Raw genomic sequence first — 23,942 nt, 5'->3', positions numbered from 1 at the left:
AAAACAGAAGCGAAGAAACTTGACACAGAGGAACATTTACACCTCACTGCCAACTAGCGTTTCGGAAGTGTTAATGCAGACCAACGGAGACAGCGCGCAGAAGTATAAATGCACAGCCACGCGCGTTGCCTGCGCCGTGAGTTGCGCCGGTCACTTGACGCAGAAGTATAAACCAGGCTTAACACATTACATTTTTAGCGAATCTGTTTTTGTTGCTTTATACATATTAATATTGTTTTGTTATTCCATCACAAAAAATGCTGCTTTTAAAAATGCCAGTGTTTAAGACAACGGATTACAAGTAGTCAGATTACTTTTTTTTACAAGTAGTGTATACATTTTTTTTTTATTGACTGAAATATCTGATCTACTTTTTCACATAATCATTACGCTGCTTACATGTTTCATATGGTATAGTTTAAGCACCTGATTTCCTTCTTTGATTCATCATTTTCTGTATGTCTGTTTTTGCCTTGCTTTGTCCATCTATATCTTTCAAATGTTCCATCTCTCAATAGCAGTTTAGTGTTGGGGGTAATGCATTAAAAGTAATCTGATTACTTTTTTTAAAGTAACAAGTAACACTTTTTTTTCTTTTGTTGTTGCTTCATTCATTCATTCATTCAGTGAGTCATTCTTTCATTCATTGTTTTATTATTCCACTGCAAAAAAACAACATTTTTTTAAAACGATCAGTGTTTGGGGCAACGGATTACAAGTAATCTGATACTTTTTTGGAGTAACGCAATCATTGTTTAGTTGACAATACAATATGTAACCTATCTCTTTCACATAAGCATTCCTCTCCTCATGTGTTATGAGTTATAGCTTAAGCATGTGTCTTCCTGTTTTGATTCTTCATTTCCTGTAGGTCTGTTTTTGCCTTCCTTTTGTCATCCAAATCTTTCTAATATTCCATTTCTCAATTGCTGTTTCAAAACCGAGTAGTGTTGGGGTAATGCATTAAAAGTAATCTGATTACTTTTTTAAAAGTAACAAGTAGCACATTACTTTTTAAAATTTAATCTGTTACTGTTGCTTCATTCATTCATATTTATATTGTTTTATTATTCCATCGCAAAAAAAAAACTGCTTTTAAAACTGCCAGTGTTTAAGGCAACGAATTACAAATAATTACATTGCTTTTTTTCTAAGTAGCGCATTATTTTTCTGACTTTCTGACTTCCTATTTTGATTTTTCATTTCCTGTAGGTCTGTTTTTGCCATGCTTTCATCATCCAAATCTTTCTAATATTCCATGTGTCAGTAGCTTTTACAAGTAATCTAATAACTTTTTTTAAAAGTAACAAGTAACACATTACATTTTATTTTAATTGAATCTGTTTTTGTTGCTTTATTCATTCATTAATTAACTCATTCATTCATTCATTTATTCATATATTGTTTTATCATTCCATCTCAAAAAAAGTTGTTTTAAAAGCTGTCTGTGTTTGGGTCAACGGATTACAAGTAATACGATTACTTTCTCAAGTAGCACTTTTTTTTTAATTGATGAAGATATCTGACCTACTTTTTTCACATAATCATTACACTGCTCACATTTTTCATGCATTATAGCTTGAGCACCTGACTTCTTGCTTTGACTCTTAATATCCTGTAGATCTGTTTTTGCCTTGCTTTGTTCATCCATACCTTTCTAATATTCTAATATAATAGTAATGTTGGGGTGTAATGCATTAAAGGTAACACATTACTTTTTTATTTAATCTGTTTTTGTTGCTTCATTCATTCACACATGCATTCTTTGATTATTCCATCGCAAAGCTGCCGGTGTTTGGGGCAACAGTTTACAAGTAATTGCATTACTTTTTTCCCCAAGTAGCGCATTATTTTTTGTTATTGACTGAAATATCTGATCATTACGCTGCTCACATGTGGCATCCATTATAGCTTGAGCATGGGACTTCTTGTTTTGAGTCTTCATTTTCTGTAGGTCTGTTTTTGCCTTGCTTTTTTACAAGAAGAAGATCCACATCTTCCTAATATCCCATCTCTAAAATGCTGTTTGAAAACTGAGTAGTGTTGGGGGTAATCCATTACAAGTAATCCAAATACTTTTTTATAAGTAACAAAAAAAACACATAATTTGTTTTTACTTTGGAAGAATATACCTGAGCTACTTTTTGTAATATCTGAAGTTTGATACACTGTAGCTTATGTCTGACTTCCTCTTAAGTTGTTTTCATTCATTCATTCATTCATTCATTCATTTATTTATTCATTCATTCAGTCAGTCAGTCATTCATTCATGTATTATAATAAATTGTTTGCTCAAATGCTCTTTTAACAAATACAAAATTTGACATTTTCTATTGGAAGTTGGTGGCAACAGATTACAAGTAAACCAATTATTTTTTCAAATAACAAGGTACTTTTTATTTTCCAAAACATTCCTGAGCTGCTTTTTCAAATATTCACTTTTTATCATCACGTCTACATGAAATTGTGGATAAAAACAGTTTGTTGGTTGTGTGAACATGCTGGTTACTGTACAACACTAAAATGGATTTTTCACAGCAATGCTATTGAAAAAACATATTGTCTTTTCTTAGCTTAAAGAACATTTTACTAATCACTAATTTACATTTTCTATAATAAATAACCTTTAGTTCTGCCAAGGTTTTGTTCAGTTTATTCTGGGAACCCTCAATGGAAATAAAGAACCTTTCATTTCAAGTGTGTAGTTCTAGACTTAATGTGAACACAGTTACTCATCTCTTGATAGCTGTTATGCTTTCTAAGAATTTGATGGAAACATAGATATTGACTTTTATAGTAATTGTTTTTGATTCCATTTATGTCAACAGTGTCGGTTGTCCTCAAACATTCCTCAAAATATTTTCTTCAGATATTCAACAGAAGAAAAAACTCTTACTGTTTTGGAACCACATTGTAAAATGATCAGTAATCGCCATAATAATGTATATAGTGTTAATTATCACGGCAGGTGATCTTCCAGCATTACATGTCTGCTTATGAGGTTGAGTTTTGGCGTGGGCTGCAGACAGCGAGCAGCGAACGGCTTTCTGGGTTTCAGAATAGCGCTCAAGCGTAGGCGTGAACCTCGCTTCTGTGGAGTTGTTAACACTCAGACAGGAAGATGGCATGTAGACGCTGGCAGTGCCGCCGTCCTCTCGCTCTTATATGGAGGATGAGTCAGGGCCGAGTGGGTGAGCATTACTCAAGTCCTGGACTCGGGCGTCACTGTCGGAGCGAGGTGTGTGATTGGCTTTCAGACGGCCGATTGAGTGCTCCTGTAGCTCAGTTCACTCAGGTCCGGCTTCATCAAGGCCTCAGTAATGGCCAACGCTAGCCTTCAGTGCCACTCCAACCCATTTTCATTTAGGTAAAGGTCGCCCGCGTGTGGCTCCGACTTTTAAATTAGACAGTATTGAAAGATTGAGCATTAACTTGCTGTGTCTTTCCCTGTGGTGTCTGACAATTAGAAACAATTTGTTTTGGACATGTTTCTTTAATGGAGGATCGTTTTATATATCTTTTGAAATTATCAATTATTCGCTGGATTTTATTTACAGAAGAGTGCCCGGGAACTGGACTTAATTTGATGTGTCCTAAAGCAACATATACACTCATTGTTTGATGACCTAAGATCTTGGTCAAAGTCACACTCACACACACATACACACACACTTTTATTTTTGGTGACTTTGCATCTATGCGGCTGGCTAGTTTAATACAGCTAGTTTAATATCTGCCCACAAATGAATACAACACAAGTAGGTTATTTATTTACTTCATAGGTTATCAATTGTAAGTAGTGGGTAATTTATTTTAAATAATTTAATAAAATTATATATATATATATATATATATATATATATATATATATATATATAGTCTTAAAAGTTATGCTTATTATTCATTTTTATAAATACATTTATTTGTTCATTCATTCATGTCTTTTGTTTTTTTTTCCATTTGTTTTTAGTTTAACAAATCAAATTCATTCCACAATATGCAATATTAATATAAACCAAACCAAGTATAATTTTAACGTAAATTATCCCTGATGTCAGTTCCCAGACATATACTAATCATATAAATATACCAAAACACATTAGAGTTATGTCACACTGATTTCCGGGTAAAGGTGGACAAAAAAAGAGCAAGTGTCTTCAATCGCATTCTATCATGCGTGCAGTCAAATATTACAATGCAGACAACTAGATTACAATGCAAACAATCTAATTTACATTTACATTTACATTTATGATCTGCGGAGAACATATGCTGGATAAGTTGGCGGTTCATTGCGCTGTGGTGACCCCTGATTAATGAAGGGACTAAGCTGAAAAGAAAATGAATGAATGAATGAATGAATGAAGATTCAAAGCTGGACGTCACGTTCAGCACCCCACATGTGTGTGTCCCTGTCGGGCCACCATACTCTGAATATCAGCGGGGAGGTGCATCCGAAACAGACGACCTCACTGATCGCCTGTGTGTGTGTGTGTGTGTGAGGAGCAGAATATAAATGCACCCAGAGGTGAAGAGCAGGAATTGTTTATCAGAGCCGTGCTTCACACATACACACACACACACACACAGACTGTCCCTTGTTGATTGAGCGATGCGAGAGCGAGTCCAGGGCTAAATGGCCCTGAGCAGCTGGGCTTCTTTAGTAAAGATGTATTCCTGTCTGCCTTTGAAGTCCGTCACACACACACACACACACACACACACGCCTACACGCTCGCAAGATGAATGGATGCATTTGTGTGTGCATCGCTTTCAGTCCCCGGACACGTTGCACAGCCACTGAATGATACAAGTGTGTGTGTGTGTGTGTGTGTGTGTGTGTGTGTGTGTGTGTGTGTGTGTGTGTGTGTGTGTTTGTCCTCTAAGGCCAAATGCAGACGTGCTATGTTAATGTATTGAAATGGATTCTAACAGATATGTGCGCGTTTATGATATTAAGTCCATAACTTGAGGGCATTGGGCGGTCGGTCTCGTATAACAGATCAAAACTGAAATAATTGGCACTCCAGTCATTTTCATTTACAGTCAACATGAAGACAGGACTGTTGCGCTTCTACAATGTCACCCTTCTTCAACAGAAATGGGATGCAAAATGCTTTATCTGTTAGGATTTGATGAAAGCGGCACCTTTGGACCTGAAGACTGCTAGCTTTTTAGAAAAACCAACAGCACCTGTTGATTGAAATGTGTCGGATGTGGAGGGAAATGGAAGACGAAATGGAGAGTTTGTCATAGATGGAAAGAGAACGCTGTGAAAAAACCCTATTGCCTTAAACTTTTCTTGTCATCTCAACCTCCAATAATCAAGCTGGCTTAAAATATGAAGTAAAACTTTGTATAAACTTTGTGTTTTGTTGTTTATTTTATTGTATTTTATTTAGTTTTGTTTTTTAATTTTTTATTTATTTAATTTTATTTATTCTCTCATTCATTTTCTTTTGGCTTTTTCTGATTTATCATGGGTCACCACAGCAGAATAAACCAGCAACTACACTGGCAGATGCCCTTTCAGTCATTAATTCCTTCATTCCTTCCTTCCTTCCTTCATTCATTCATTCATTCATTCATTCATTCATTCACTAATTCATATACTCAGTCATTCATTCATTCATTCATTTTTTTTGGCTTAGTCCCTTATTAATCAGGGGTCGCCACAGAGGAATGAACCGCCAACTTATCGAGCTATGTTTTACGCAGCGGATGCTTTTCCAGCCGCAACCCATGACTAGGAAACATATACTCTTGCATTTACACACATATACTACGGCCAAATTTGCTTATTCAATTCACCTGTACCGCTTGTCTTTGGACTGTGGGGAGACCGGAGCACCTGGAGGAAACCCACACTACCACGGGGAGAAAAGCTTCACACAGAAATGCCAAATGCCACTGCGATGCCCTTAATGAATGTCTTAATCCTAATAGATAAATTCTACATACTGAATTTGTAATTTTTCAGAAAAAAAAAAAAAAAACTCTAAATTGCAATATTCTGTATTTGAAATTGGGAATAAATGTTATTCAACCTTTTAATGGCCAAAACAAATAACTCAAACCCACACTAAATAAAAAATCCATTAAATCAGGGAAACTAGGGATTTTTAAATGCTCTCCTATTTTTTTTACTTTGTATAAACATTGTGTTTTGTTGTGAATTGTTTATTTATTTGTATTTAATTTATATTTAATTTACTTTAATTTAGTTTTATTTATTTATTTAGAATTTATTTATTTACTTTTAATTCATTCCTTTGGCTCACTCCCTGATTTACCAGGGGTCACCACAACAGAATGAACCACCAGCTACACTGGCATATTTTACACAGTGGATGCCTTTCTAGTACTGGGAAATACTTTTCATTTATCTCTATAGATTTTTGTTGATTTTTTTTTTTTAAAAATAAACAAATAATAAATTGAAATATTTTTATTTGAATTTGGAAATAAATGTTATCCAATCTTTGAAAGACAAAATAAATTATAACTCTATTAATAATATTATAATATTTATTATTATTATTAGTAGTAGTAGTAGTAGTAACACATACTTATTCAATTATAAATTACTTATTAAAATACTTATTTTATTTATTTATTTATTTATTTTTACTCATAAACTGGAAAAAAAATTCTTCAAAGCAATTTAGATGGTTTTATTTAAACAAAAAATTTAATTTAGTAAATTTCAACTAAATTTATTTGTTTACAAGGAATCATCTTTGAATCTTTTTTGTCAGTGGTAAATGTACGTATTTTAACAGATTTGTGTGTGTGTTTATGGTATTAAGGTCATAACTTGCTTCAAAACATAATAGCATTTTATGGACGTTCTCATAACAGATGAAAAACGAAATCTGTGAATAATTGGCTTTGAAGTTATTTTCATGCACAGTGAACATGAAGATAATATTCACAGCCTGTTGTGCTTCCATAATGTGACACTTTTTCGATCAAAATATGATGTAAAATGCTGCAGCTGCTTCTTTTTATCTGTCGAGATTTGATTGAGTCATGAAAGTGGCGGTTTTGATTTCCCAGAAAGACTGCTTTCCCTTTTTTAGAAAAATAGTCGGCACCTGTTGATTGAAAGTTGTTGGATGAAATGGAAACCAGAAGCAGACAATTTCTTACAAATATGTTCTGATGTGTTTTGATATATGATATGTATATGATAACCTGACTTGTTGTTTTTGTTTTTCCCCAGTACAAATGTCTGAACATGCTTAAACTGAGATCATTTTTTGCTTGAGAAGTAAAATTATATATTGAATTTAATAGGTTTAGGTGGTTTTAAGGGGTTAAGTCTTGTTTATGAGAAACAATAAAGTTTGCCATGGTGTAAAAAAAAAAAAAAAACTAAACAAATATGTAACTTATTTATTTATTTATTTATTTTCTTTATTTATTTATGTATTTAATATTTGTTTATTTAACACTTATTATATTAAATATGATAAATATAATATAATATAATTCTGAATAATTTCTGAATCATCTGCTGCAGTAAAACATGTGCTGGACAAGTTGGCGGTTCATTCCGCTGTGGCGACCCCAGATTGATAAATAGACTAAGCCAAAAAGAAAATAAATAAATGAATAAAATAATATAATAATAATATTGGCGGTTCATTTCGTTGTGGCGAGCCCTGATAAATAAGGACTAATGCGAAAATGCGGAAAATTCATGAATGCATAAATAATATAATTTTACTGTTACTATTTATCTGTTATTTTGGGAAAATATTCACAAACAATCGGTTTATATTGAATATATGCATGTAATGAGCATGTACTTTAATATTATGTTGTTTAATTAATTAATAAAAATAAATATGTACTCTTTTTGGGAGAATTTCAACATATGAATGTATTGTTTCAACATTTAAATAATTTTTATATGTAATTGTATATTTTGTAACTGTTCTATAATAAGTTATTTTATTTTTACTTATTTTAATTATTTAGTTACTGTTATATTTAGGAAAGAAAAAAAAACATGTTTTTATTCCCCAAACAATTGTTTATTGACTCATCATTGCTTCAATGTTTTTTAGTTTAGTTTAGCTCTTTTGTTGTTTTAGTTTATTTAGTTATTTTCTTTTTGTTTTATTTTATTTTATTTTATTTTATTTTATTTTATTTTATTTTATTTTATTTTAGTTCTTTTGTTATTTTATATATATATATATTTTATTTTATTTTAGTTCTTTTGTTAATTATTTTATTTTTTATTTTAGTTATTTTGTTGTTTGATTTAATTTTTTTATTAATTCTTTTGTTTTATTTTATTTTAGTTCCTTTGTTATTTTATTTTATTTGAGTTCTTTTGTTATTTTATTTTATTTTAGTTCTTTGGTTATTTTTTTTTTGCTTATTCATTTATTCATTCATTCATTCATTCATTCATTTTCTTGTCTGCTTAGTCCATTTATTAATCCGGGGTCGCCACAGCGGAATGAACCGCCAACTTATTCAGCACATTTTTAAGCAACAGATGCCCTTCCAGCCGCAACCCATCTCTGGGAAACATCCACACACTCATACATTACGGACAGTTTAGCTTACTCAATTCACCATAATTCGCCCCATATCTTTGGACTGTGGGGGAAATCCACACGAACGCAGGGAGAACATGCAAAATCCACACAGAAACACCAACTGAGCCGAGGCTCGACCCAGCAACCTTCTTGCTATGAGGCGACAGCACTACCTACTGCGCCATTACGTCACCTTATTTTATTTAATTTTATTTAATTTTATTTTATTTTTATAAATTAACTTTTAAAAACCTTGTGCAATGGACCAATTTCCCTTGACATCAAAGCCTCTTCATTGTCAATAAAACCCTGGTATTTCTCAGCGTCCGGATGTTCAGATCTCCAAACATGACTCCTAGAGCTGTAAGTGTGCTGTGGTGTGCTGCATGAGATTATGGACGGGTCTGTCAGCGAGTCTCAGCACGAGTACGAGTCGGTCACGGAGCTCTAGAGACGGTTGTACGGCTCCATGGTTTGATCCTGTCTCAGGTGCTTTTCGGGCCGTCAGCAGTCTTGCCACGTACAGATGTGGAAAACAGCATCCTGACCTCTGCCTGAGATTGTCAAAAGTTTCCAGCGGCGCAACACGATTAAATATGAAGCGCCGTCAACAGCCAAGGAATGAGTCGCTGGCAGTGGAGAAAGCGTGGACTTCCTTTATGTTTGCTGACAGCACAAGAACCAGCAAGATCTTATTGGAGAAATGTGTTCTTCTGTTGTTTTGAAGGCAGTGTTTTGATCGTTCTGGACACTGTATGGTCTAGACAAGTAGAGTAATATGTAAAACAGTCACAAGTTTGTGCTGAATCAGTAGCAGTAACACTGATCAATATTTAGCTATGTTTCTATTCAAAGATTACACCTTATCTGTTACAGTTATCTTATACTGTAAACTGAGAACCATTTCTACTGTATTGTTACCAATATATTTCTGGCAAAAATTCTGTGAATTTTACAATTCTTTAAGCATACCATAAAATGAAAAACTTCTATCGTATTTTTATCTATTTTTCTACAGGATTTTATTTATTTATTTTGTTTGTTTGTTTGTATTGTGATTTTATTATTATTATTATTATTATTATTTATCTATTAATTTATTTATTTATTAGTTATTTTGTTTGTTTGTTGATTTATATTTTATTTTGGTTATTTATTTTTACATTTATTTATTTTTTAGCTAATTTGTTTGTTTGCTCATATTGTGTTTTTATATTATTATTTTATTATTTATTTGTTTGTTTTTTGTTCATTTATATTTAATTCTATTTGTTTGTTAATTTATTTATTTATTTAGCTAATTTGTTTGTTCATATTTTTTATATTAGTATTATTATTTTGTTATTTATTTATTTGTTCACTTATTTTTTTATTTATTTGTTTGTTTATTTATTTAGTTTATTTGTTCATATTGTGTTTTTTAAAATTATTATTATTTGTTATTATTTATTATTATTTATTATTGTTCTTTTTTTTTTTTTTTTTACTTTTAAAACTGTTTTGAGCAACTGACCAATTTCCTGGATATCAAAGTCTCCTCATTGTCAATAAAACACCAGTATTTTATTTATTTTTTTTATTATACAAAAGTTGTACAGCTGGGAAAACGTTGAGAATGACTACAGTATATATAAATATCACAGCTATTTTACAGCAGGTTTGAACATGGCTCTTCAGTCAGAACTGTCTGATTTCTTCATCTTTAACTCTACTGGTCTTACGCAACTGTATGGTGCATTCCAAGTTTTGATGTAGCGGAGTGTTACCTAATACTCCTGGAGTGTTATGAGCTCATGTAGCATTACTGGTAGAGTAGCTGTGGAGTGCTTGGGCTCATGTGGTATTAACTCAAATCTCTGTACACAAAACGCACATGAACGCTTGCACTACATCTAATTTTGCACCATTGTTTCATACATACATTACATTGTGTTCATCCCAACATGTTGCATCTATCATTCGCACAAGATGGCATTTTCTTTTAGCAATTCACAAACAAGCATTTTGTTCTTTTCTTCAGCACTATTAAATAATGGTTTAAAATGAGAGAAGGTCAAAACAAATGTTCATTTGAGCGATGAAGTGTTTATTTTTTTCCCAAATCATTCATTAATTCTTATCCCACACTTGTCTGTTGTTTTTTCAACTTTATTTCAAATTTGCAGTAAGTTCCGTCTTTTTAGACTTTAATTTTTTTTTTTTTTTTGCTAACACTTTATTTTGATAGTCCATTTGAGTATTAGTTGACTGTCTGTTTAATATCTGTTAATATTGCTCTTTCAACAGACATTTAACTGACTATAAGAAACTTTGCAAGTATTTTGTGAACTTACACTAACCCCAGACCTAACCACCACCTAACAGTCTACTGATAATCTAATAAAAATTAGTCGCAATGTAACTTAAATTCAATAAACGGACCATCAAAATAATTTGTGAGTTATATATATTTTTTTGCACTGATTTGGACAGATTTTTGCACTTAAAAAAAAAAAAGTATTTAAAGTATTTTTTTCTATCCAGTGCATTAATTTATTTTATATATGTATATATATATATATATATATATATATATATATATATATATATATATATATATATATATATATATATATATATATATATATATACAAATTTATATACATAAATAGAACAGAGCAAAGATGAGTGAAATAAACAACACTTTTTGGTTTTCTAGAGAGTCTTACAACATTCAGGTACAGAAATTGAACAATAAAACATAAAACAACATGGTCATCATTAAGACAATTCCATCCACCTATTTTTATGTGCATTTTGGGGAAAAAATTCCAGTATGCGCGATAAAGTTTTGTGATTTTGTTGTGAGATCATTTGATGATAAAAAATGTCTGTGAATGGATAAACTTGCAAGCTGAGCACATTGTAAAGCATCTAAAAACGCCTTAACCATTTCAGTATTAGTCTTATTCAGTTATTAATTACCTCCACAGCTGTCAAGAGCATCTGTGCTCCACGTTTAATGCATTTAACACCACCACTTGTTCATTGTGTGTCGGCAGTGTTTTCTGAGGTGCAGGTCATTTATTAAATAAGGAAAAGATTTACGCAGCTTCCCCTACCTCAATAAATTTCAGTTTTACTTTTGATTTTTGGTGCCTGTTAATCAGGAATTTACAATTTTGTTTGCTTTGACTCATTGGATGTGATATCTTTTATGTGATAATCCAGTTTTGCAGATAAATTTATTTAGCATCTTTGGATGGAAAAATGGCTATTGTATAAACAGTTAAAAAAATATTAATATCTTCAATAAAAGATATTAATCTTTAATAAAAATGTAATATTGAGATGTGACTGTTGTGGATAAACACAGTGCGATATCAATGCTCAATCAATATATGGTGAAGCCCTAATTAACAACAACATAACGAATGTAAAAAAATGAAAGTATCATTATTTAGGTCAACAAAACCTCTTCTGCAAGTTATGTTCGCAAGAGCTCTAATACCGTATCTGCTGAAGACCTTTTCAATTTTTTAAACATGTTTTAAGTTTTTAAAAAGTGTAACAGTCGCATATTTTTTTTTTTTACAGTAATTTATTCTGTTGGCCATAAGGGTTTTGATTAGGGATGTCCCAATCAGGTTTTTTCATTTGATTTAGAATTTCTACTGATACCAAAACCCAATTCGATACTTCTATAATATATAAAAAAATTATAAAGAAGAGCAAAAAAACAGATTCAGGATGTTCCTTATTGTATATTTATTTCACCTTATTTGAACATTAAACATCTCTGTTAACAAACAGAGCACTTCTGTGAGGTAACTTGAACAATCAAATAATAAATAACATCTTTTTTGACTTTCGCACTTTTGTGCAATAGTAAATATAAAAAAAGTAATATAAAAACAAATAGCACCTCAACTTGAAATACCCAGTAGGCGTTTGCAAGTTTAAATATCTCACAGTTTGCTAAGACAATGTTGTCGTCATCAACCTTGTAATACCACCAGACCGCAGACATACTCGTGCTTTGTGCTTCATGCTGCTTCCGTGTTCTACTTTGCCGACATTTAACCAGTAGCGTCTCTGCAATATAGTGATGCCCTGTGCGTTACTGTTTCTGTGTAAAGTCAAGAAAGAGGTCTAAGTCTGTGCCACCGCATAACCGCATAGATGTGTTCAAAAATAATGAGAATATATATTGTCCTGATTTTGTCCAATGTGTTCATGGTTTTGGGAAAAGAAAGGTCTAGATGTTTATTTGTGGTATCCTTGTTTAATGCAGTTAATGTTTGTGTCTTGATTTTGTAATCCGGATCAGAAAACAGTAGTTACAGTATACATATATAGGTAACACTGTCACTTACTTATGTTAATTATATTTACAAACATGAACAAACAATGAACAATACATGTAATACAGTATTTATACAATTTTGTTAACATGTTAGTACAAATAAACATTTCCAAGCACACTATTGATTTAAATAATGCATTAGTAAATGTTGAACTATGATTAACAAATGCTGTACAAGATTGTTAATTCTTAGTTGTTGGTAAATACACAAACTAATGGACTGTTATTCAAAGTGATTAATGGCTTAATCCATTTAGTAAATGCTTGTGTTTTGAGGTCACCGCGGTACTGTAATTCTGCATCCGCTGTTCCTTTGAGACCCCCAGGGTCATTGTTCTCCTTCAGGCACAATGATGATTGATCGGAACCAGGATCTCATTAACGCTTCAGATCCCGGGTCACTCTTAATTGGGACTGAACCTGCAACCTTTGTGTTAATGGGCCAGAACTATTATTCCACAAGCAGTGTCAGTGTTGACTGATGGGAATGATTCAGGCATGTTGGGGGTTTAAATGTGTATGATCGCTCTCTGGTGTCTGGTGTGTGTGCGTGTGCATGTGTAACACTGGGAACGCGATTGTTTTGGCCGTGGACTGGACAGCGATGTTGCCAGGGATGAGTGAGTCCTTAGTTTATCCTGCCAAAATTTTTCCTGGCAGTAGAAAGAGATTCAGTTCACTCAAATTTTTTTTTTTTTTTTTTTGCCTTGTTCCTCTTCTCTTTTCTCTCTAAAGAATACATGCCAGCACTCTCAGCTTGCTTTACACACACACACACCTTATATACCTATATATTAGTGTGTATGTATGTGCATGTGTGTGCTTTTACTTTTCTGTGGAAAGACAGATCTGTTTTTAGGAGCTTCAAAAGAAGTTTTGTAACACTTGGTTGTAAAACATTAGTGGAATGCATCCATAAAATGTTTTCTGGTGCATTTTACTGCCCTCTCAGAAAAAAATGGTACAATGTTGTCAAAAAAGGTACAAACCCTTGTCACTCTGGTGGTACCTTTTTATGGAACAGAAATGTACCTTAAGACAAAGAAAAAAATTTGCACCATTGCAGTTTGTACCTTTAAGGACATGATTTGTCCCATGGGAAACCAAAATGTACTTTATGTTTTAAAACCTCCAGACACAATATTGTATCTTCATCAAAGGTACAAATCTGATCCATGAATGTAAAACTACAAGACACTTTGTACCTTAACAGTGTCAAATGTGTTCCTTTAAGAAATATTTAAGGGTATTTTCATTCATTTTCTTGTCGGCTTAGAGCCTTTATTAATCTGGGGTCGCCACAGTGGAATGAACTGCCAACTTATCCAGCAAGTTTTTACGCAGCGGATGCCCTTCCAGCCACAAACCATCTCTGGGAAACATCCACACACACACACTCACACACTACGGACAATTTAGCCAACCCAATTCACCTGTACCGCATGTCTTTGGACTGTGGGGGAAACCGGAGCACCCAGAGGAAACCCACGCGAAGGCAGGGAGAACATGCAAACTCCACACAGAAACGCCAACTGAGCCGAGGTTCGAACCAGCAACCCAGCGACCTTCTTGCTGTGAGGCGACAGCACTTCCTACTGCGCCACTTCCTCGCCTTAAGGGCATTTTGCTTGTTTAAAAAAGTCTATTTTTGTGTAAATGCACCTTTTCCATACACAATAAGGAATACAAAATACTTTAACACAAATCAAAAGATCTATTTTTGATAAACATTTCACAACACTTTTCACCAAAATGCTACACTAATACATTCGCCCATGTACATTATAAAACTTTTTTTTTTTCTCCAATGTTCACACAATACCTTCGTAATCACTTAAATGTTCATTTAATTGACTTCATTTTAAAGTAGAAGTAGAATTATGCAACAGTATTGTAACAAGATATGCACAATGTTTGATTAGTTGTACAGTACTAAAATGTCTTCATGAACACTTTGCATATGCAGGACTTTTGCCAGCTCATGTGCGTAGTGGAAAGCAAACGCCAAAAGATGCAGATATCAATAATAAAACTGTATTTATCAGAAAATGCTTACCAAATGTTTATTAAAAATGCCTTAAATGTTTAGTTTACATTACCTATAGTTTTGTTTTATAATTATTGTTTATGAGTTTCTTTAAACATATGCTTTTAAATGATGATTGATGTTTTAATATGTTAAATATTCTTAAAATAAATTTGCCTTTTTAGTTATATTAATTTCATACATATTGTAATAAAGGAGTTTTTCAACACATATGTACCTTTTTATGAAACCAATTTTGTATCTTACATGATATACATACGAAGATTATCGAAACGCTTTTTTGAATTTTTTTAGCAAATTGCTAATGGTCTAATCTGATTCAATGATCTATGCTAAGCTAAGCTAAAAGTTCTAGTGCCAGATGCAGAGAATAACTGAATGGATTAAAAATGGTAAACATCAACTGCGTTAATTCTAGGGGAGTAATAAAATGAGCCTATTACCAAAAAATTGGAGTGTTCCTTTAAGAATCAGATATTAGCCTCTTTCTTTCCTCTTCTCTGTGGTGTAGTTTGGCAGAGATCTGTATGACAGCAGTGAGATTGTTTTCTCTCTCAGCAGGAAGTGCGACAAAAAGAAAAAAGAAAGCAAAAAAAAAAGATCAAATCCACTTGGCTTATTGCATGCTTAAAATGCTTACCTCTCTCTCCATCTCTGTCTGTTGTCCCAGGGTGCTGTTTTGTCACGTTCTACACAAGGAAAGCTGCCCTGGAGGCCCAGAATGCACTGCACAACATAAAGACCTTAACTGGGGTGAGTGTTTGTTTATCTGCTCGTGTCTGTCTCTTTATGAAAGCCAGCGAGGCAAAGAATTTCTTATTCATATGACGACGGTTTCGAGTTTTTTAATCTGCTTTCCTTTGTTGGAGGTGGTAATTCAGGAAAAGTCGGGTTGAGGAGAAAGGCTTATGCTGGTCTTTGTCTCAAGTCAGAGAGCAACTTTAATGAGTTTGTGCTTTTTAATGGAGAAAGTGCTACATGTTGTGCTGAAACTCAGAGTTATTGCACTCGAAATCCAAACACAAGTGGACATGGGAGATACGCTAGGAGTCAGTTTGAAAGTGACAGCGGACATTCATTTTCAAATAAATGATGTTATTTTGCAAAGAATGCTGTTTATTGTCAAAGAATCTTGAACAAAAACCATAAGGATTTCCATAAAAAATTAAAGAATACATATTTTAAATTGTCCATAGTATTAAGTCTTGATTGAAATATGTTGTATATATACTAGTTCTGTCAAAACTAGTGCGTTAACACATGCGATTAATTAGAAATATTTAACATGTAAAAAAAAAAATTACGCAATTAACGCTGTTGCAGATTATTATTTTTTTGTCTGTTGTGGTCGACATGTGTTTAACATGCAAAGAAATATGGATAAGACCAAGGATGCACTTTTTAAAGGCAAGTTTCAGTATAAAATAATTAATGTCGCACCACCAGGCTCCAGAGTTTCATGCAATTTGGGTGTTTCGTTTTTAACTTTCAACTTTTGTTTTATTGGAATTTGATGCCACATGGCGAACGGAAAGAAAAACCTCCGCATTTTGGCTATTATAATATATTTGTTTATTTAAACTAGCCTATATTAAATAACTTACAATATGTATTTTACCATTCGTATTGGCATTAAAGAATTTTTAAACAGATTATTAATAACTTATAAAAGAATATTTTACTGCGCTCAGTGAAAAGTTTTAGGTCAAATAGGCTATTTAATATTAGATCAATTGCCAACTCGTCGCAGCTATGTCTAAAATTAAACTCTTATCAGAAAACAATAAACACATAGCCTATGCCAAGTGGAGACCGGCATGAACCTGAAGTCACCATCAAATCCTGTCCCGTGCCGCACTGTTGCATCGAGTCTTTGAAATCATTTCAGTGTCAGCGCCTATTTAGCTGTAAGAGCGTGGTGATTTGCATTGGTTTGAATTATTATTCAAGATCAAATGCCATGCAAACGCAGTAGGTTAAAAAAAATCAATAATATCTTAAATATCTTTAGATATGGTTAAATATAATAATGAAATGTTATATACATAAACGTATAACTACCGCGCCCCCATGCAATAGTATTGTATATCGGTGATCTCACAGGGGGACGATATGGCAGTCTGAAAATTTTGTATATCGTCTAACACTAGTAACTACTTCTTTAGAAAAAAAAAACCATCAGTTTTGTGCTAATTATTGCATAAAAAAATTCAATATTAGTTTTGGTAAAAAACATCCACATGTTTTCCATATTAATTGAAATATATGTAAACAACACATTGGACCTATATTTCCTTTACAAATATTATTGAGAATATTCCATATAAAATCACTTAGCTAACACATTCTAATCTCATATATAAATCTTATAAATTGTAAATGGTTTTAGGCCTAATTTACAGGCTATTTATTAAGAAATGAAAAAAAAATCCTACTTAATATTATTAATAACACTAATAATAATAACAATATTAATAATAATTATTAATATTATTATTATGATGATGATTATTATTATTAAGTAGGATATTGTTTGTTTATTTTATATTTTTTAAGTCTACTTTTACTTTCTGACATTCTAACCACTGCAGAAATGTTCTAACCAACAGACCCATGTCGTATACAACACAGATACATTTCTTAAAAATTTATTACATTTTTTAATAATAAATTTCTATATATTATTATATATTTCATTTATTTATATATATTTATTTATATATATTTATTTATATATATATATATATATATATATATATATATATATATATATATATATATATATATATATATATATATATATATATATATGTGTGTGTGTGTGTGTGTGTGTGTGTCATAGGCTTTAAGACTATAACTTTTAGCGTCACCTATAGCTTTCGTCATGAGCCATGGCTGTGGGCTGTGTTCAATATGGCATAAATGTTTTCAAAGTACATTACGAAGGGAACGCAATTGTCAATATGAATATAAAAATACTTTAAAAGCAAATTACACCTGAGAGAGATGACTTTAATGTGTTTTTTTTTATGTTAGAATGTTCTAAACGAATAGGGCATAGGGGGGATAACTGGAAATATAGCACAACCAGGAACTCTGCTTCTAACTATAGCTCTAGAGGTGTAGTTTCAAGCGTACAATGCAATGCAGTGAAAAAATGCAGTTTGCAATGCAGTGAAAATGCCAAATCAATTAACTATATTTGTAACGACAAAACTTCGACTTTAGTTAGCTAACAATGGTTTTCGGAAATGCACAGTATGACAGGGTGGCTGCTGATGCTCTGGATTATTGAAATTATAAATATTTATTTATTTATTTATCTTATTTTTTCAAATTTATTTATTTATATATGGTGTTTTGTTCGTTCCCAGGGAACTAATAATAATTTACAAATTTATTAAATTCTTTAATTATTTGAAGACATTATTGAATAAATTGAATAACCTATAAGAGAAAGAAAGAAAGAAAGAAAGAAAGAAAGAAAGAAAGAAAGAAAGAAAGAAAGAAAGAAAGAATCTGTATTATAATAATATTTTTTTAAAATATCCGCTTTAATTTGAGATTTGACATAAAATACTTAAACTATTTTTTAAATTAGCTGTAAACGTTGGATGATTGCAAAACAGCATGTGGCAAAATATTTGAATATATACAGGCTTTTCCTCCTAATTGAATAAATAAATGGATGGATCAATGAATGGATGGTAAATATTATTGAACATTTTAATGTACAGGTCTTTTAAATCAATAAAGATTATTACTGGCATTAATATTAGATGAGATTTATAAATGCTTTAGGAGTTCATGTAAGTGTTAGTTCATCATAACTAGCTAACAAATGAAACATTCTTACTAAATTCATATATACCAGATATCTTATTACTTGTGTTTGTGTGTGCTGCAGAAAAAAAGCACCACCGATTACTGTCGACTATTATAAAATAAAATAAAAATGCAAGGTTGTGCTTAAAGCCAAAACAAGACTTTATTTATGAAAACATAACAATAGCGCCGTTATAAAACTGACAGATGAACTGCATTCTTGCTTTTAATGTCTGTGTTTCTTCCCATTGTTTTCAAATCATCTTTTTTGTTTAGTTCGAAATGTTGTTTTTCCTATTCTGAACTCCGTAGCCTTCGGCAGACTAGAGATGTCACATACGATTATCATATCAATTGCTGCCATAATCAGGCCGTCTCTGAGAGGACGATTGAAGGCTAATGTAGGACACGTCTGCTAAAGTCTCCTCCAGCTGTGAATGCATTCATCTCTCATAATGCGATTGTGCATTAATTCACTGCACCGAAGACCGCCGAAAATCACGACCGTCTTGGGAAATATGCTGTAAAAGGTTTGGACGGTGGACTTTTTTTACAGTCATTTGTCGCATAGGAGAGTCTGAAGACTTTATTTTGCAATTGCAGATTTTGAGACTGTAGTTGAAAGAAAAATATTGAATCAGCAAACATATTTACTTGTTTAATAAACAAGCTTGGGGATTTTTGTTTTTGATCATTGTTAGGCTTTACAGTTCTCTTGAAATCTACTTTTGTGATACTTCTGTGCTTAATTTGAGAAAAAAGATAATGTGTTTGTAGAGTATTAAAGTGTTTATTGACAAAGTGTTCTTCAAAATAATTAGCAGAATGTTGTGACTTTGACATGAACAATAGAATGATAATGTACAAAACTTAAATGGGGAAAAAAATGCACACAAACCTAATATTAAGCTAAATACTATTTAAATAGACTAAATATAGCAAAGAGACAACTAACCATTCAGTATACATCAATTGTGTCAATTGACCCATCTTTCCATCCTTCTATTCATCCATTCATTCATCCATCCATCCATCCATCCCTCCATCCATCCTTGGTCCATCCATGGGCTCATCCATCTGTCTTTCCATCCATCCATCCATCCATCCATCCATTCATCTAACATATGTCATTAATTCGTCTGTCTATCCATCCCTCTGTCATTTATACATTCAACCATCAATTCTTCAAATATCCATCCACTCCACTACCATTCATCAACCCATCTGTTCAGTCATTCATCATCCATGCATTCATTTATCTGTCCATTCATCCTAGCAGCCTATCATCCATCCATTAACCATGCATTCATTCTTCCATCAATTCAACCATCATTAATTAATTCATTCATTCATTCATTCATTCATTCATTCATTCATCTATGCATCCTATCATCCATCAATCCATCTGTTCATCAATACTTTCATTGGTCTGTCCATTTATCTTACCAGCCTATCATCCATCTGACATTAATTCATCCCTCATCCATCCATACACCTATCCTATCATCCATTATCCATCTATTTTTATATTGGTCCACTATTCATTCATTCATCCATTCATCCATTCAATCATCCATTCATTCATCATGCATTCATACATCATTCATTCATTCATGTATCTGTGAATTAATTATTTATCCATTAATTTGTCATTCGTAATTCACATTCATCCATATGTACATCCTACCATCCATCAATCAGTCTGTTCATTAATTCATCAATACTTTCATTGATCTGTCCATTCAATATACCAGTGTATCATCCATCTTACATTAATTCATCCATTATCCATCCATACACCCATCCTATCATCCATCTGGCAAATCATCATGCATTCATTCTTATGTCATTCATTCATCAATTCATCCATCAATTCATCAAACATTCATTCATCCATCCTACCATCCATCTGTTCATTTATTCATCATCCACACACTCATTGGTCTGTATATTCATCCTATCAGTCTATCATCTATCCATCCATCTATCCATCCATCATATTAATTTCTCAATCCATCCATCCCAACATACATCATACATTAATTCATTCATTCATTCATCCATCTGTTCATTTATTTATTCTTCATCCAATCATCCATCTGACCATCCATCTTTCATTCTTTCATTTATCCATCAACCCATCCACAGGATTCCCTATTCATTATTCATTCATCTCTCCATTCATTCATACCACCATCAATCCATCTATCCAACTATCTGGCTGTTCTGTTTGTTTAGCTTGATTTAAATGTTTCCACTTGTGTGTGTGTGTCAGTAGGTTATCTGTTTATAACATTGACAGATGTTGTCAATTACACCGTCTGAATTGCTTTCAAGAAGGTCTCATCTGTCTTGTTTGCTTGTGTGTGTGAGGGCTCTATTAAAGGTAAATGCAACGGCTTGTTTATTTTAAATTACATATTGCTTACTGCTAGTGTTTATGACAGTGTGTGTGTGTGTGTATGTGTGTGTGTGTGTGTGTTTGAGAGAGAGAGAGAGATAGTGAGTGTGGCAGCTTATAAAATCCCCACTGTGTGCCCATCTGTCTGACTCCTGTGATCTTTAACCCAAACACACACACACAAACACACACACACAAACACACACACTGTGTCCTCAAACCACTGGACTACACACATGGGCACACATAGATAACTGCCTTTCTATAAACAGCAAAATCTGACAGGATAATCAACATACATGCAAAATAATTGTGAATAATAGTTATATAATAGTAAATGTGTATTAATAGTAAATGTGTAAATAATAAAAAAACAGGTTCTGTACATCAATTCCTCATTACCCGGAAAATAATATCAATGATAAATCTTCTAGTCTTTAAAAAACAAAGTCAAACACCAAACTTGAGACTTTTGTAGCCATTAAGTATGCAGCTCACGGTCAAAAGGAGTGCGTTTGTGTGTGCGTGTGTGTGTGTCCTACAGGATCAGATGCCAGCAGCATGGCAAGCCATCAAAGGCATGAACGTGTGTTTTCATGTGTGTATGTGGGTGTGTGTGTATGGGGCAAAGGTCAGAGCTGAAATGAAGTAAACGGATATCTTCAGTTATTTCGGACTGCTTTTATAACTCGATCCAGGTCAGGAGTTCTGAAGCTGTCATTCTGACATCCTCAGCCACAGATGTTGACCGCATTCAGGTTTGTGTTTGAGAGAGAGAGAGAACTGGCATATATATTTGATGAGAAGTGTTCAAGAATATAATCTCTGTAATGAGTGTCATGGACTTTATCAGGAGTGAATGAAAATGTTTACATATGTGGACACACACATACACATCGTATAGAGAACACATGAATATGGAGAAACAGATGCTGTGTGTGTGTGTGTGTGTGTGTGTGTGTGTGTGTGTGTGTGTGTGTGTGTGTGTGTGTGTGTGTGTGTGTGTGTGTGTGTGTGTGTGTGTGTGTGTGTGTGTGTGTGTGTGTGTGTGTGTGTGTGTGTGTGTGATCTGTACTCTGGCAGTATATCAAAGCTGGACTCAGCATTGTGGAGTTGATCCACTAAGCTAAAGGTGCTGCAAGATGAAGAGACTTGACACCATGGTACCAGTTTAAATGTTATTAATTTATTTAGTAAAAGAAAAAATAGATGAGCAATCAAAAATGGAAGTGTAGCGTTAATGGCGTTAATTAAATAAAGCATCAAACCTCTTTTTTTGCATCTCCATTTCAGTATATCCTAAGTGTATCTTTGATAATATGTACCATTTATATATGTCGGACCACCTAGTTTTTAACTTTTTTTTTTTTTGTTAAGGTTTTTTTTTTTTTTTGTGATTTAAAAAATACAAATAATAAAAACAAAGCTTCTATATTTTGGTCTCTAATACAGATCTAAAATGGTAGAGATTAAGCCAAAGGAAGGTGGTATAACTCTTATTTTTTTCTATGATCTTACTTTCTCTCTCTCAGATTTCACTGCAGAGCATCTGACATCATTTACCTCACACATAGAACATGTGTTAGGGCTTACCCTATCTTAATACACCTCAAATTCATCAATGGCAGGGAAGCGTTTTCTCTCGTTACCTACAGGGAAAGAGTTAAACGAAATAATTTATCTATTTGATGCACATCTTAATACCGCCCATTCATGTAAAGCAAATATAATGTCCAATTCGGTCACATCCAGCAGCCATCATCTGTGAACTTATCTTCATCATTGTAAGCTGATTGTTTTTTTTTTCTGTTCCTTTGCTCCATTTGTTAGAGGTTTGCTCCCACTTTCTTTTACAGTCTGAAGCACGTCAAATGCACAAAGCGTCCAATTTGTGGCACAGGATGTCTAATTCTATCTTTGCATTGACTTCAGATGTAAGTCACTCACGCTTTATTTGTCTGCTTACTGCAAAACAACCCCCCCCCCCCCCCCCCCACCACCACCACAACTTCTATGAAATTTTATAAAGGTGAGATGTCATTTTTCGAGAGACACTCAAATACATATGCAACATCTATAAGTCATGTAAAACGACTATTTGCACATTGAAATAAATCAAATTTTCATTACATGGTTTGGAGCTGGATGTTTTATGAAGTAATTTCCATTTTTTAAGAATCGCTCGTATGTCAGCTTGTAGACAAACCAGCTGATCGACATGACTTTGAAACGCTCCAGTGTCTCTATATCTGTGGTTACACTCAGTAAACAGCAGTGAGTTTGATGAACTGATGACCTTCACAGCCAATCACAGTCATTTCAGTGGAGCAGGTAAACATAATGGCAAATCAGCGCTGTTTAGGAACGTGTGCAGTAGCACTCAAACGTTAGCTGTAAATTCTTTCTTCTTTAAAATATCTTACTTTGTGTTTAACAGAAGAAACCGAAACAGGTTTGGAACAAGTGAAGAGTGACTAAATGATGACAGTTTAAATTTTTGTGTGAACTATCCCTTTAAGACTAGCAATGTGCACTACTGTAGCAAAATAAACATTGTACATTTGGGTTTCATGCAGACTTTGAGAATGATTATATATGCTGTAGATTCATAAAGATAGAATAATTAATACATTACATTATTTGAAATTTTAACATTATGAAATGTTGCTTAGGTAAAATGTTCTTTTTCTTTGATACTGAATATTGTCAAACAGACATTAAAAGTCAAATAAGACACACAACTTTAACAACAAAAATGAAAAACAC

At 32.9% G+C, this 23,942-nt stretch overlaps 1 protein-coding gene across 54 annotated transcripts in view; it reads left to right on the top strand.

The window, feature by feature from the left end:
- celf2 (cugbp, Elav-like family member 2) overlaps positions 1–23,942 on the top strand; it is a 439,402-nt gene that overhangs the window by 358,162 nt on the left and 57,298 nt on the right. For all 54 annotated transcript variants that reach the window (XM_087246169.1, XM_087246167.1, NM_194401.2 and 51 more), the window contains 1 exon segment: positions 15,621–15,703. In XM_087246169.1, the coding sequence (XP_087102295.1) occupies positions 15,621–15,703 (83 nt within the window).

Source organism: Danio rerio, chromosome 4 (assembly GCF_052040795.2).
Source record: "Danio rerio strain M-AB ecotype USA chromosome 4, GRCz13ab, whole genome shotgun sequence".
NCBI lineage: Eukaryota > Metazoa > Chordata > Actinopteri > Cypriniformes > Danionidae > Danio > Danio rerio.
The sequence above is the reverse complement of the archived record's forward strand: the minus strand, read 5'-3'. Positions and strand labels throughout refer to the sequence as shown.